Below are 14,143 nucleotides of genomic sequence, written 5' to 3'. Positions count from 1 at the left end.
GCTATTTTTTTGTTGTTGTTGTGTTGTTGTTGCAGTTTGGCTGAGGCTGGGATGGAATATGCCACCCTTGGTATATGGGGCTGGTGAGCCCCAGGCACCGCCCCAGTGCACAGTTTCAAATAGCTAGAAAAAGGGCATTGTATGTTCCCAGCAAAGAGAAATGATGAATGTATGAGATGATAGTGATGCAAATTACCCTAATCTGATCACTATGTACATTACATTTATCCAAAAAAAATCACTATAAATACCCCATGAATATATACAATTCTTGTCAATAAAAATCAAAAATAAATTTGAAAAACTTCACTTTTGTGCACCAAAGGAGACTATCAAGATAATAAATAGACAACCCAGAGAATGTATTTGCAAATGATATATAGTAGAACCTCCATCACTGACCACCTCTTTAAATTGACCTAATTTTCATAGACCAGACATGTACCACATGGCTAGTTCTAGGCCTGGTTCTTATGTTGACCATGTCTGTATGTTGATCAGTTTGTTACAGTCCCTTGGGTGGACTTCAGAGGTTCTACTGTATTTCACAAGAAAATAATTATCTAAAAAATATAAAGAACTCCTACAATTCAACAACAAAAACCCCAATTCAGGCTCGGCGCCTGTGGCTCAGCGGCTAGGGCACCAGCCACATGCACTGGAGCTGGTGGGTTTAAATCCAGCCCCCGTCTGCCAAACAACAATGACAACTACAGCCAAAAAACAGCCAGGTGTGTAGTGGGCACCTGTAGTCCCAGCTACTTGGGAGGCTGAGGTAAAAGAATTGCTTAGGCCCAAGAGTTGGAGGTTGCTGTGAGCTGTGATGCCACTGCACTCTACCCAGTGTGACAGTTTGAGACTCTGTCTCAGAAAATAAAAACAAAACAACAACAACAAAAAAATAAAAAACCCAATTCAAAAACTGAGCAAAGAACTTGCCTGGACATTTCTCCAAAGATATACAAATGGCCAATGAGCACATGAATATATGCTCAATATTGCTAATTATTAGGAAAATGCAAATCAAAACCACAATAAGATACCACTTCATAGCCATTAGTTTGGCTATTAACCAAACACCCCCCCACACACCCAAAAATAGCAAGTATTAAAGAGGTTGTAGAGAAACTGAAATCCTGTCACTTTGCAGGAGGAAATGTAAAATTTTACAACTATGGTGGAAAAGAATGTCGCTCTTCAAAAAGTTAAACATAGCCATGTTCAGTGGCTCATGTCTGTAATCCTAGCACTCTGGGAGGCTGAGGAAGGCGGATCGCTTGAGCTTACGAGTTCTAGACCAGCCTGAGCAAGAGCAAGACCTTGTCTCTAAAAATAGCTGGGCGTTGTGGTGGGCGCCGTAGTCCCAGCTACTTGGGAGGCTGAGGCACGAGAATTACTTGAACCCAAAAGCTACTGAGAGGGATAAAGTGAGACTCTGAGTCCCCCCCCTCCCCAAAGTTAAACAGTATTACCATATGCTCCAGCAATTCCACTTCCAGGTATATGATTATACTTAAAAGAACTGAAAGCAGGGATTTGAACAACAGCACACACCAACATTCACAGCGGCATTATTCATAACAGACAAAAAGTGGGAACAACCCCAAATGTCTACCAATATATGAATGGATAAGCAAAATGGATGTACGTACAATGGAATATTATTCAGCCTTAAAAAGAAAGGGAATCTAACACTGCTACAACATGGATAACCCTTGAAGACATTATGTAAAGTGAAATAAGCCAGACATAAAGGACATTCCACTAATTTAAGTACCTAGATGGTAAAATTCATAGAAACAGAAAATAGAATAGTGCTACCTAGGGCCAGAAGGAGGAATGAATGAATAGTTATTAATGGGTATATTTCAGTTTGGGATGATGAAAGAGTTCTGGAAAAGAGGAGGAGTGATGGTTGCTGAAAAATGTGACTGTTTTTTCCATCCTAGTAATATCACCAGCAAAGACTAGCTCTTAGAAGTGATCCATCCTCCATAGAAAAATAAACTAATTATACTTCTGAAAAGCACCTAGAGTCAAATCAGTGCTGGAAATGGGGACTAGAGTTCACATTTTCCACTACCCATTCAAACGAATAAGGAATCAAGAATATTAGATGATTCATTCATTATCATAATTATCAGCACACTCCCCACTCATTGTATTTTACCAGTTAGTTGTGAAGCACAGATATTTAACTGTTTACTTACGATAAAATGTAACCAAATCACAAGAATTCCTCAAGAGACTGTAGTATAGGAACTGCCCATTTTCTTTTTTTGTAGAGACAGAGTCTCACTTTATGGCCCTCGGTAGAGTGCCGTGGCCTCACACAGCTCACAGCAACCTCCAACTCCTGGGCTTAAGCGATTCTCTTGCCTCAGCCTCCCGAGTAGCTGGGACTACAGGCGCCCGCCACAACGCCCAGCTATTTTTGGTTGCAGTTTGGCCGGGGCCGGGTTTGAACCCACCACCCTTGGTATATGGGGCCGGCGCCTTACCGACTGAGCCACAGGCGCTGCCAAGAACTGCCCATTTTCTTTTTGGAGAAAATTCTAGGCTTGACAGATTTTATTACCTCCACCAAATAAAACAAACATAACAATAATAACAAAGAATAGAAGCCAAAGTAAAGGAGAGTAGTATCGGTCCTAAAAACAATAGTGATGATCTAGTTAGGCTGTTGAGGAAATCCGAACCTTGAAACTTTTTTTTTTTTTTTTTGAGACAGAGTCTCACTGTCATCCTTGGTAGAGTGCTGTAGCGTCACAGCTCGCAGCAACCTCAAACTCCTGGGCTTAAGAATTTCTCTTGCCGGGCAGCGCCTGTGGCTCAAGGAGTAGGGTGCCGGTCCCATATGCCAGAGGTGGCAGGTACAAACCTAGCCCTGGCCAAAAACCAAAAAAAAAAAAAGAATTTCTCTAACCTCAGCCTCCCAAGCAATTAGGACCACAGGCGCCCACCACAACACCTGGCTATTTTTGGGTTGTAGTTGTCATTGTTGTTTGGCAGGCCCAGGCCAGGTTTGAATCCAGGTTCAAAACCACCAGCTCTGGTGTATGTGACTGGCTCTCTAGCCGCTGAGCTACAGGTGCCAAGCCTTGTAATATTATTTATGTTGACGCTTTAGAATTGGTTTTTGTGTGCATCACTGTCAGTAACTTATGCCACCGAGTAGGCCTTCAGAGATTACAATGAAGCCAAACTAATCCTGGTTATACCTGAAATCAAACAAAGGGAGTAAAAAGTAGTACTTCAAGGTACTTCTAAGTACTCATATCAGATTTAAGAAACGTTACTTCACAACAATCAGGATTCGATATTTAAACTCAAAAAGTAAAACAATTAGGAAATTGAACATAGAGTCTGACTCAAGAAGTTAATTTTACACTACTACAAGATAAATCTGCTAAGATTATATTCTTTATTAACATTTATTGTTTTACTTCAAGTATATCCTTGAAAGTATGATTTTTCTAAATGAGCATTTTAAGGTAAATTAGAAAACAACTACACTCTTTCAAGATATTCCATAATATAAATTATTCGCTGACTTTCACAGAGGCACTCCTCCTCCCCTTCTTCCAAATAATTGCCAATTCCAGAACCCAATAAAAATATTTTCTATTGTGAGAAAGCTTTAAGAATGCTATGGCTGAATCCCCAAATTAACACCAGCTTCATTTTTCATAAAGGTTTAAATTCAGTGACTTTAGTCTTTACCTTGAAATGTTTAAATGTGCGCTTACGAAATTCAAACCACTCCACAAAATAATGCAGGCTTCGGAAAAACGTGAACAGATCTCTTTTTTCTTCTGCTCTGTAGGAACAAAACATCCTATGAATAATAAATATTTTTAAATAATAAACCAAATCTAGCTGTATTTTTTATTCTTCCTTTTATCTTATACTAAAACTAAAAAAGCCTTGATACATTCTATATACTGATTTCTGTACCTGTGTCACTCCATGTTATTGCTAATACTAACTGCTATTTTCTCAGCCTAAAATGCCCTTTTTTTCACTTAAAAAAAAAAGGCAGGTACTTCTGTTTTATTTTATCTTATTTTATTTTATTGTTGGGGATTCATTAAGGGTACAAAGAACCAGGTTACACTGCTTGCATTTGTTAGGTAAAGTCCCTCTCATAATTGCGTCCCAAGAGGTATGTCACACACCATGTTTCCCCCATCCTCTCTCCACTCCCCCTTTTCCCCACTCCCTGCCATGTACTAGCATCAACTGTCCTCATATCAGAATTGATTACATTGGATTCATCTCCATTCTTGCGATGCTTTAAGAAGCATGTGTTTCAGCTCCGTCCAGGTTAATACAAGAGATACAAAGTCACCATCTTTTTTGCGGCTGAGTAGTATTCCATGGTACTTCTGTTTATTTTTTGTTACCTGGATGGACTATACCACAAAGTCAGGCCTTTCAGTGTACCTGTCACCAAAATAGCAGACCTTGTACCCAACAGTATCTTTTATCCCTCAATCCCTTCCCAATGTCCCCTTTTTTAGTTTTCAATGTCCATTAAACTACTTTACTACCAAATATTATCCCTCATTTAGCCCCTACTTATCAGTGAGAACATGTGGTATCTGTTTTTCCATCCCTGAGATACTTCAGTTAGGACAATGGTTTTCAGTTCATTCCTTTTTATGACTGGGTAGTATTCCAAGGTACATTTTCTTTTCTTTTCCTTTTTTTTTTTTGTAGAGACAGAGTCTCACTTTATGGCCCTCGGTAGAGTGCTGTGGCCTCACACAGCTCACAGCAACCTCCAACTCCTGGGCTTAAGCGATTCTCTTGCCTCAGCCTCCCGAGTAGCTGGGACTACAGGCGCCCGCCACAACGCCCGGCTATTTTTGGTTGCAGTTTGGCCGGGGCCGGGTTTGAACCCGCCACCCTTGGTATATGGGGCCGGCGCCTTACCGACTGAGCCACAGGCGCCGCCCCTCCAAGGTACATTTTCTTTACCCATTCATCAGTTGATAGGCACTTAGGATTGGTTCTGTATCTTTGCAATTGTGAATTGTACTTCAATAAACATTTGGTTGCAAGTATATTGAGTAGATACACAGTAGTGGGAATGCTGGACTAAATGGTAGGTCTACTTTTAGTTGAGAAATCTCAATACAATTTTCCATATCAGTTGTACTAGTTTATATTCCCACCAACAATACATAAGCATTCCCTTTTCATCACATATCTGCCAACATCTGATGTTTTTTGACTTTTTAATAATGGGAATTCTGACAGGGGTATGGGAATCAGATTTGTAGTGTAGTTTAGGCCAGGCATTTCTGGAGGCCTTGTTGACTAGAATCTAAGCTCCTCAAACCCCTCAAGGCCAGCAATAGGCTGGTGGTCTACACAGGATGTCTAGCACCTGGCATACTCAGTCCTAGGATTTTAGGAGTCTTGTTGACCACAATCCAAGATACCATGCTCCTCTTTTTCCTGCACCGCAGAGGGCCTTGTTGTTACCTGGTGGCTGAGAAAGGAATGCCTAGCAATCAAAGATTACTATCATCTGAGTCCTGCCCAGGTACAGACAGAAAATTATTGAAGCGAGTTCAGAAAGTTTATCCCAATTTGTAAAGTTTACATTATAATTAAATGGTGTACCTGCATGATTGTCCCTTCCTTTGTTTCCTTTCTTGTGATTGTTAATGGTTACCTAAGGCACTTGGCTTTGAATAACTCAAATCAAGTTTATGCATTATACAGTCAACTTCATTTATGATTTTTTTTGTCATTTTCATTTATGATTTTTGATTGAATAAAGAGACCTAAGGTAGAATGGCCAGTGCTGCACTTGAGATGCTGCTGGCTTAGTGTAAGCCTCTCACAGGCTCCCATTGGCTATTTCACTTGAGATAACTGAGTCTGAGTTTTTGCTTGCATCAACTTCCCTCAGGACCCAGGCCCTCACAAAGGGGTAAGGTGGTATCTGACTATGGTCCTAATTTGCATTTCCCTGATTAGTGATGTTGAATATTTTTCATGTTTTTTTAGCCATTTGCCTATCTGAGAAAAACTTCTGTTTATGTCTTTTGTCCATCTTTTGATGAGTCTTTTCTTTTTTTTGCAATTTTTGGCCAGGGCTGGGTTTGAACCCATCACCTCTGGCATATGGGGCCGGCGCCCTACTCCTTTGAGCCACAAGTGCCACCCTGATGGGTTTTTTCTTTTTGTGACTTTTTTTTTTTTTTTTTTTTCAGACAGAGCCTCAAGCTATCGCCCTGGATAGAGTGCCGGGGTGTCACAGCTCACAGCAACCTCCAACTCCTGGGCTTAAGCGATTCTCTTGCCTCAGCCTCCCGAGTAGCTGGGAGTGCAGGCGCCCACCACAATGACCGGCTATTTTTGGGTTGTAGTTGTCATTGTTTGGCAGGTCTGGGCCGGATTCAAACCGGACAGCTCTGGTGTATGTGGCTGGTGCCTTAGCCGCTTGAGCTACAGGTGCTGAGCCTGTGCTGATTTTTTTTAGTTCTTTATAGATTCTGGATATTAGTCCTTTGTCTGACATACAATTTGTGAATATTTTCTCTTATTTTGTAGGTTGTCTATCTTCTCTGTTGATTATTTCCTTTGCTGTGCAGAAGGTATTCAATTTATTATTTGAGTATTGTTATATTTGCCCTGAGGGTCTTACTCATAAATTCTGTGCCAAAGCTGACATCTAGAAGAATTTTTCCTAGGGTTTCTTCCGGAACTTTGTTTCAAGCATTACAAGTTTATATATGTACTTTTATTTTATTTTATTTTAGAGACAGGGTCTCACTATGTGGCCCTCAGTAGAGTGCCGTTGCATCAAAGCTCACAGCAACCTCAAACTCTTGGGCTCAAGCAATTCTCTTGCCTCAGTCTCCCAAGTAGGGGACAATAGATGCGGGCCACAATGCCTGGCTTTTTTTTTTTTTTTTTTTTTTTAGAGACAGGGTTCCACTCTCTCTTGGTTAGCCTGGCTGGCTGGTCTCAAACCAGTGAGCTCAGGCAATCCACCCACCTTGTCCTCCCAGAGTGCTAGGACTACAAGCATGAACCACTACCCAAATATGTACTTCTAAAGAGCTCATTCTGAAAAACTTTGAACTGAGGTAAGCGATCACTTGTGACCTTATTACTGTTTTTTCTTTTTTTGAAACAGGGTCTTTGTTTCCTGGGCTAGAGCGGTGTCATCATAGCTCACTGCAACCTCAAACTTCTAAGCTCCAGCAATCCTCCTGCCTCAGCCTCACAAGTAACTAGGATTACAGGTGTGGACCAGCACATCTGGCTAATTTTTTCTGTTTTTTATAGGGACAGGGTCTCACTCTTGTCAGGCTGGTTTCATACTCCTGCCCTCAATCAGTCATCCTGCTTCGACCACCCAAAGTGCTAGGATTATGGGTGTGAGCCACCACACCAGGCTACAATCTTATAATTGGTTGTCTTAACTAGAACACTTTCAGGAGTAAAAAGGGGAGCTCTTTATAATATGCCAGACATAAACCAAGCACTAAGCAGGGCATCTGGGGCATTTGTCTTTCATGACACAGAAGCAGGGAGATGGGGCCAGAGCAGGGTTTGCTGTCAGGTGCTGGCCTTACATTTTACAACTCAGAACCTGGATTAAAGGTCCAATCTGAATGCTTAATGGAAAAAGATGAGGGGGCAGGAGTGAAAAGGGTCCCATAAAAGGGACCAGTCTAGGAGAAACTACCCCCCCGCCCCCAAATATCATGGTGGTCTACACTAGAATATTGGTGCAAGGGAGACAAAAAAGACAGAAAGTAGGGTCTATGGTGCACAAGATGGACCAGGGGACTGAGAGGAACTAGTACCTGTAAAGAGGGCATCCTAGGGGTCGAGTTTGAGCAACCAAGTGGATCTGGGCCACATGAGAGACTAACTGGCAAGAGCACCCCTGCACAGATAGATGCACATGGGCTCTGCATCATGGATCTTCCCTCCCTGCCTGATCCTGGGCCCTAGCTTGGTAATTGTATAAATGGCAACCTCCACTCCCCAAGTAGAGCCTTGAGCTGTGCCTGTGCTGGGCCTTCTGCCAGAAACACCAATCCTGTTGATTTTCATTCCACTCCCACCCCAGAATTACCTACATCTCTGGCAATTCTATGTCTGATTCTCGGAAGGGCATCACCCAGCACAATACTGAGTCTCAGACCCCATGCAAGATCTGATGGATGAGAATCTGCATTGTAACAAGATCTTCAGAAGATTCCCAGATAGTGTGAAGTTTGCAGAGCTCTGTAGATATTCCCTATGCATCCTGAAATCTTCAGCTCAAGGACACTTTTTGTAGGGAGTCCTTTTGACCCTCCAATCACTCACTGCCAAAGCAGTGACAGTGACAGCTTGTGTAATTGCCAGTACTGAATGCGCTGGCAATGTTCAGGAGCCTTTCCAGCTCATATCTGTTCCCCCTGCTGGCTGGGAACTAAACTTCTTGTGTCCCTACCTGGTAGCACTGTATTGGCTCCAATCAAGTACACATACCTCCTACTTGGGTGTCTTCCAACCTGGGCTGGAGCCCTTTCCATACCTGCCCTCAAAGTCCCTGTCCAAGTTGCACCTGATAGGTGAGGCCAACCTGGGCCTGGGCTGGCAGGGATCGCAGACACCAAGGAGAAGTTCTAGATGAACATGTCTTATCCACATTGCTCCACAGATGTGTTTCATGGGGCTGATACAGTATAGCCTCACTGCTTTGTTTCCAGTCTCCTGCAGAGACTTCTGGAGGGGTGATTTAAGGCAGTCCTACTTTCACACAGGGTGAGCAGGAAACCTCAGTGTCATCCTTCACATCTTTTCCTTGCATCACAACCACCTAAACCTCACTTCTCCTGGTGACCTCCCCTCTGTGCTCCCACTAGGGCTGTTCAGGACCCTACCCAAATCCTGTGCCCACCTGCACCCATCCTCCCACAGTCAGATCCCTGGAGCCACATTACATTATTCCTTCCTCTTTCCTCCCTTGTTTCCCCCTAATTCTAGCTTCCTTCAAGCTGAGCTCTTGAGCTTTAATCCCACCTATCCTCCTGACTAAAATGTTTCCTCAATCTTCTTGGCTGCCTCCTTGGACTTCAGATCTCAGCTGACGTGGAAGAGTGGTTGGCAGTCACCCCAGGTGCCCTAAGAGTCTGCAGAGTATATGTTATCTTTATGTCCCTGGGCCCTCCTGTCCACCCACCCCACTCCAAGCTCTGTGGTCCTTGGGCCTCCCCGAACTGTTCTGCCATCACTGTCTCCCCAAGCATCTGCCACTATGCTAAAAGATGGAATGGCAGAAGCTCGAAGATATGCATGGATACCAGCAGGGATGTTGCAACACCCAAGCTTCTGCTCCATAGAGCCACAGATGCTGCCCAAGCTCTTTTCCAGCCTGCTCTGCCCTGGAAGGCTGGGTCATCTCCTCTAAAAGGTCCTGTGAGTATGGTACCCAGTGACCCAGCAGAGAAAGAAGGGAGAGCAAGAGTGAGGGCAGGGCCAGAGCTCCAGGGCCTTGGACAGCTGCTCCATAGTTAGTTCTGAATCCCCCCAAAATCCTCATCCTTGCCCTTGACCCTGCACCCAAGGCAGTGTCTGTACTACTATCATAGTCTCTGCATCTGCCCATATGGGGTACAGAGTGACCTGCTGAGTTCCTGTCCTGTATCTTAGCAACCATCCTTTAGTGTACAAATAATATAGGAGCCTCGGAGGTATGTACAAATTGAGTATGCAGGATTTTTTCTCATTTATTTTAAAACCTTATCTATATTTTTATATTTTTTTCAGGTTTATACCGAGTACCTATGTCCACACTGTGGTATTTTGTGTGGGTATGGGAGAGTGTGTTTGCAATCAAGGCAAAACTGATTTTTGATCATATGTTTTAAAAATGACAAGTATAGCTCGGCACCTGTAGCTCAGTGGCTAGGGCGCCAGCCACATACACAGGAGCTTGCGGGTTCAAACCCAGCCTAGGCTTGCCCAACAATGACAACTACAATAAAAAAAAAAAAAAAAAGAAATAGCCGGGCATTGCGGCAGGTGCCTGTAGTCCCAGCTACTCAGGAGGCTGAGGCAAAAGAATTGCTTAAGCCCAAGAGTTTGGGCTGTGAGCACTCTACTGAGGGTGACTTAGTGAGACTCTGTCACAAAAAAAAAAGAGAGAAGTACTAAATATCCTAAATAAAGTTCTTTTAAAAGTACAAAATAACCTTCTATGATTATTCTACAAAGGGTGAGACTAAAGTGTTATCTGATGAACTTTGAATGGTATGGCAAGAGCATTCATGACTCTATTCCTGCATTGTTATTTACAACAAAAATTTACTCAGGTAAATTGTACTATTTTCTAATAACCACTCACAGCACATAGAAAGGACTTTGCTTTAAACAGCCCTATTTCAAACATCAATGATGTTTATGTAAGCAGGGGCTGTTACCTAAATCAAAACACAATACTTACACTGTGTACTTCTAGAGGGTCCAGATGTGGAAATAAAATATGCATAGTAATTACACCACATATTCCATCTATATTTGAAAAATACTACCTTACAATTATAATGCTGTCTATAAAACTTTATTAAGAGTAATTTCAATATGAATTAAGGAACTTAACTGAAAATATTTGAATCAGGGTGGCACCTGTGGCTGAGTGAGTAGGGGCCGGGTTCAAACCTGGGTTCAAACTTGGCCCCGGACAAACTGCAACAACAACAAAAACAAAAAAAATACTTGAATCAAAGTTTCTCTCAAAGGGAGAAGCACTGGCTGATGTTCCCCAGGGCAATAGCCTTTAGGACCCAGCTGCCAGAGCAGTACCATCAAACCAGCAGGTCGCCTGAGCCCTCATAGCAGCAAACCTGCTCCTTCTGGGGGCAGATGACGGCCTATGGTCCCCCGGCACCTCTGGACCCGTAGGCTGTGGGTGGAGCCCCAGGAGCAAAAGGAACACTTGGGAAAGGCTGGAACATGTCCCCAAGGGTTGCCTGCTTCTGTCCATTGTGGTTGATTTCTCTCCTGAGCAACTTGACATCATACTCAGTGGACACAATAGCCATCCAGCAGTCTTCAGCTCATTGCTTATGGAAGAGGATGTCTGTCTGATAAATGGAAGTGACTCTCTCACTCCTGGGCCAGGTCCTCAGCCATCTTCTTATATATGTCTCTTGTCCTCTGAGCATGGTTTACCATCACTGACACGGTGGGGAGTCTCTTCTCTGTCTCCAAGCAGTGGGCTTCCTCCTCTGTGAATTTCCTCTCAACTCCCATCTCATGTTGTTGCTCTAAAGCAGGGAGTGTCTGCAATCTCAGCTCCAGCTCCTGGGTCTCCCTGCCTAGCCGGGCATTGTCTCCCCAAAGAGATACAGCCTGGGCCTACAGGTTTTCCATTAGCTTTTCCAACTCTTCCCTCCTTTGAGTTTCTTTGAACATTTGTCCAACTACTTCTCCAATTTTCTCCTCAGATCTTTCCATGGATACAATTAAGTCATCATTGTCATTGACACTATTTGGAGGGACTTCGGGCAGGGATGCTGGGTGATCAGCCTGTTCTGCTTCCTTCTTTCCTTCCACTTCCCCCTTCACATCCCTGTCCTCTGTGTGGTTAACTCACCAGGCTGGGCAGCTGCAGAGGGCTGAGTAGGTTGTGGACCAGGGATGACTATCTCCTCACTCGACCACTCTCAGCCTAGTTAATTCTTGCCTTCATCTTTTCCAGCCTCCCCTTCTCCTTCTCATACTTCATCTTTGGTTCCATCAAAGTCCTTTGCAAGGACTTGGAAGAACTGTTCCTCACGTGGCTGGTGAAGGTCACAGATGTCATCCAAACCCACTGTGGTTTTCCTCTGAAGATCTCCATCATACTGTGGAGTGAGTGAGACATGTGTGTTGGGCACCTGGGAAGTTCAGGAAGCTGGCTTTTGTCTCTCTTTAAGCAAGTCAACCATGTCCTGTAAGGAAGCTGTCCTCGTTCCATTGAGAGCTGCCAAGCAGAGGGTTTATAGCCTTAAAGGAATGGCCTCCACCACAGGCCATGGGGAACCAGTGTCAGCCTTTAGTGTTGGCTCAGTCTTGGCTTGGGCTTTTGGGTTCCCCTCACTCCAGGCTGAACCCCTTTTGACTGGTTGTTTCCCTTGTCTTCCTGACCTTCCTCTCTTCACTATAAAGGCCACCAGAGCAGTACACACCAGGACCTGCCAGGAGAACCCCAGGGCTCTCAGAAATTGTTCCAGGTGTTTGTATGTCACCATCAGAAAAGCCCACAGCTGGCCCAGGACCAGCTGCAGAAACACTTCAGGTGTGAGCAGCAGGCCCTCTGGGGCTCCAAAGGGCTCCACAGCTTGCCCTCTGCTTCTCAGTGCCCGTGGATCACGGCAGACATCAAGAAGTGCCTGGCAACCAGGGCAAAGTATCAGTTGGGGTGCGGGAGGGGAGGCCACCCATGATCTAGGAAACCATCCTTCATTTTCCTTTACAACCAAGAGTGACATCACTTACACAGTGCCTTGGAAAGTTTAAATAGCTCACGGTAGCTAGTAGGTGGGGACATTCTAGGCCCTATAGCACAGCTAGATGGTCAGAGCTGGGCCACGCTATAGCCCTATGTCTGCACATGATGGTGTCAGTACAGCATGGTAGCCCTGTCCCGGGGGGAGGCCCATTACCCTGATTTCAAATTTCCTTCTGCTGGAGGGAACCCTGGTCCTGCCTACAAAGGGCCAGAGACTGACCTCCTGTGAGGCTTCCTATCTCCTTATGTTTGGTCAGTACCAGCACACAGGTCCACAGGAATGAAGAGTCTCTCCATAGGTGTTAACCAAGAGACCTACCTGGATTTCAAATGTAAAAACTCAGGCAAAATCAATTCAAAGGGCTTGGGACTGGTAGCTCAGTGGCTAGAGCACCAGCCACATATTCTGGAGCTGGCGGGTTCGAACCCAGCCTGGGCCTGCCAAGCAACAATGACAACTACAACCAAAAAATAGCCAGGCATTGTGGCAGGTGCCTGTAGTACCAGATACTTGGGAGGCTGAGGCAAGAGAATCGCCTAAGCCCAAGAGTTGGAGGTTGCTGTGAGCTGTGACGCCATAGCACTCCACCAAGGGTGACATAGTGAGACTCTGTCTTCCAAAAAAAAAAAAAAAATCACTTCAAAGGAGTAGGCCTTAATTTCAAGAATTTTCTGTGGGACCAGCATGTCCCCAATCAATGCAAGTACCCTCAACGTGACAACTCAGTTCTGGGGGAACACAGTGACACAGGCCTCTTCCCTTGTGTGGCCCTGCTATCCATATAGCTCATGCCTTCCCAGGTAGACCTGGGGATAGTCACCAAACTCATGTTCAGACATATGCCTCTACAGAGGGGGCAGGTCTATTAGAGGCTCAATTCACTACCTTAGACTGTGCTAAACTGCATCTCACTCTCCTGTATCTCTTTGCCCATGGGCTTAGGGATCCTTGCAGACTCCCTAGAGTAAATGGTCCCCAGAATTTTTACTCCAGAGGGGAACAGGAGAAATATCAGCCCAGGTTAGTCTGGGGGGGCGAGGAGGGAAGGGGCGGGTCCTGAGGGCACCAGGGCTCAGGTGCAAGAGGCCTATGGACGGAGAAAAGAGAGAATCTGATCAGTGAGGGAGTCAAGGAAGAGGTGGTGAAAGAAGAGTTGTTTCTGTTTGTATTTTAAAATATCATTTATTTTTTTAGACCAGCCTAAGATTTTTAAAAAACTGACCAGAAGGTTTGGACCATTCATGTGCATCCCTTTCCTCTGGTCACAGTGGCCCTGCAATGGACAATCCTGGAGTAGTGAGGGACTTCTGTTACAACTGATACACCAACACTGAGGCATCCTTGTTACTAGAAGTCCACAGTTGTATTAGATCTCACTTTTTATGTTATATACAGGCATGTTTTATACAAGATACTGGGAGTTTTGTTTTGAAGCCAGAAAAGCAGCCTGCAAGTTGGAATAAATGTATCAAGCAATAGAGAAGAACATTTGTGAGTTTAGAAAATTCACAAGTATGTGGAAACTATATAACATACTCTTAAAAAGCCAATAGGTCAAAGAATAATTGTAAGAAAAATTAGAAAATATTTAGGATGAAAATAAAAATATACCAAGATATTTACAC

The 14,143-nt window shown here is 44.1% G+C and overlaps 1 protein-coding gene across 1 annotated transcript in view; it reads right to left on the bottom strand.

The window, feature by feature from the left end:
* CENPP (centromere protein P) overlaps window positions 1-14,143 on the bottom strand; it is a 274,112-nt gene that overhangs the window by 219,841 nt on the left and 40,128 nt on the right. The window contains exon 5 of the mRNA XM_053577754.1: window positions 3,724-3,820. Within this exon, the coding sequence (XP_053433729.1) occupies window positions 3,724-3,820 (97 nt within the window). The remainder of the gene's footprint in view (window positions 1-3,723; window positions 3,821-14,143) is intronic.

The sequence above is a fragment of the Nycticebus coucang genome, chromosome 2 (genome assembly GCF_027406575.1).
Source record: "Nycticebus coucang isolate mNycCou1 chromosome 2, mNycCou1.pri, whole genome shotgun sequence".
Lineage (NCBI taxonomy): Eukaryota > Metazoa > Chordata > Mammalia > Primates > Lorisidae > Nycticebus > Nycticebus coucang.
The sequence above is the reverse complement of the archived record's forward strand: the minus strand, read 5'-3'. Positions and strand labels throughout refer to the sequence as shown.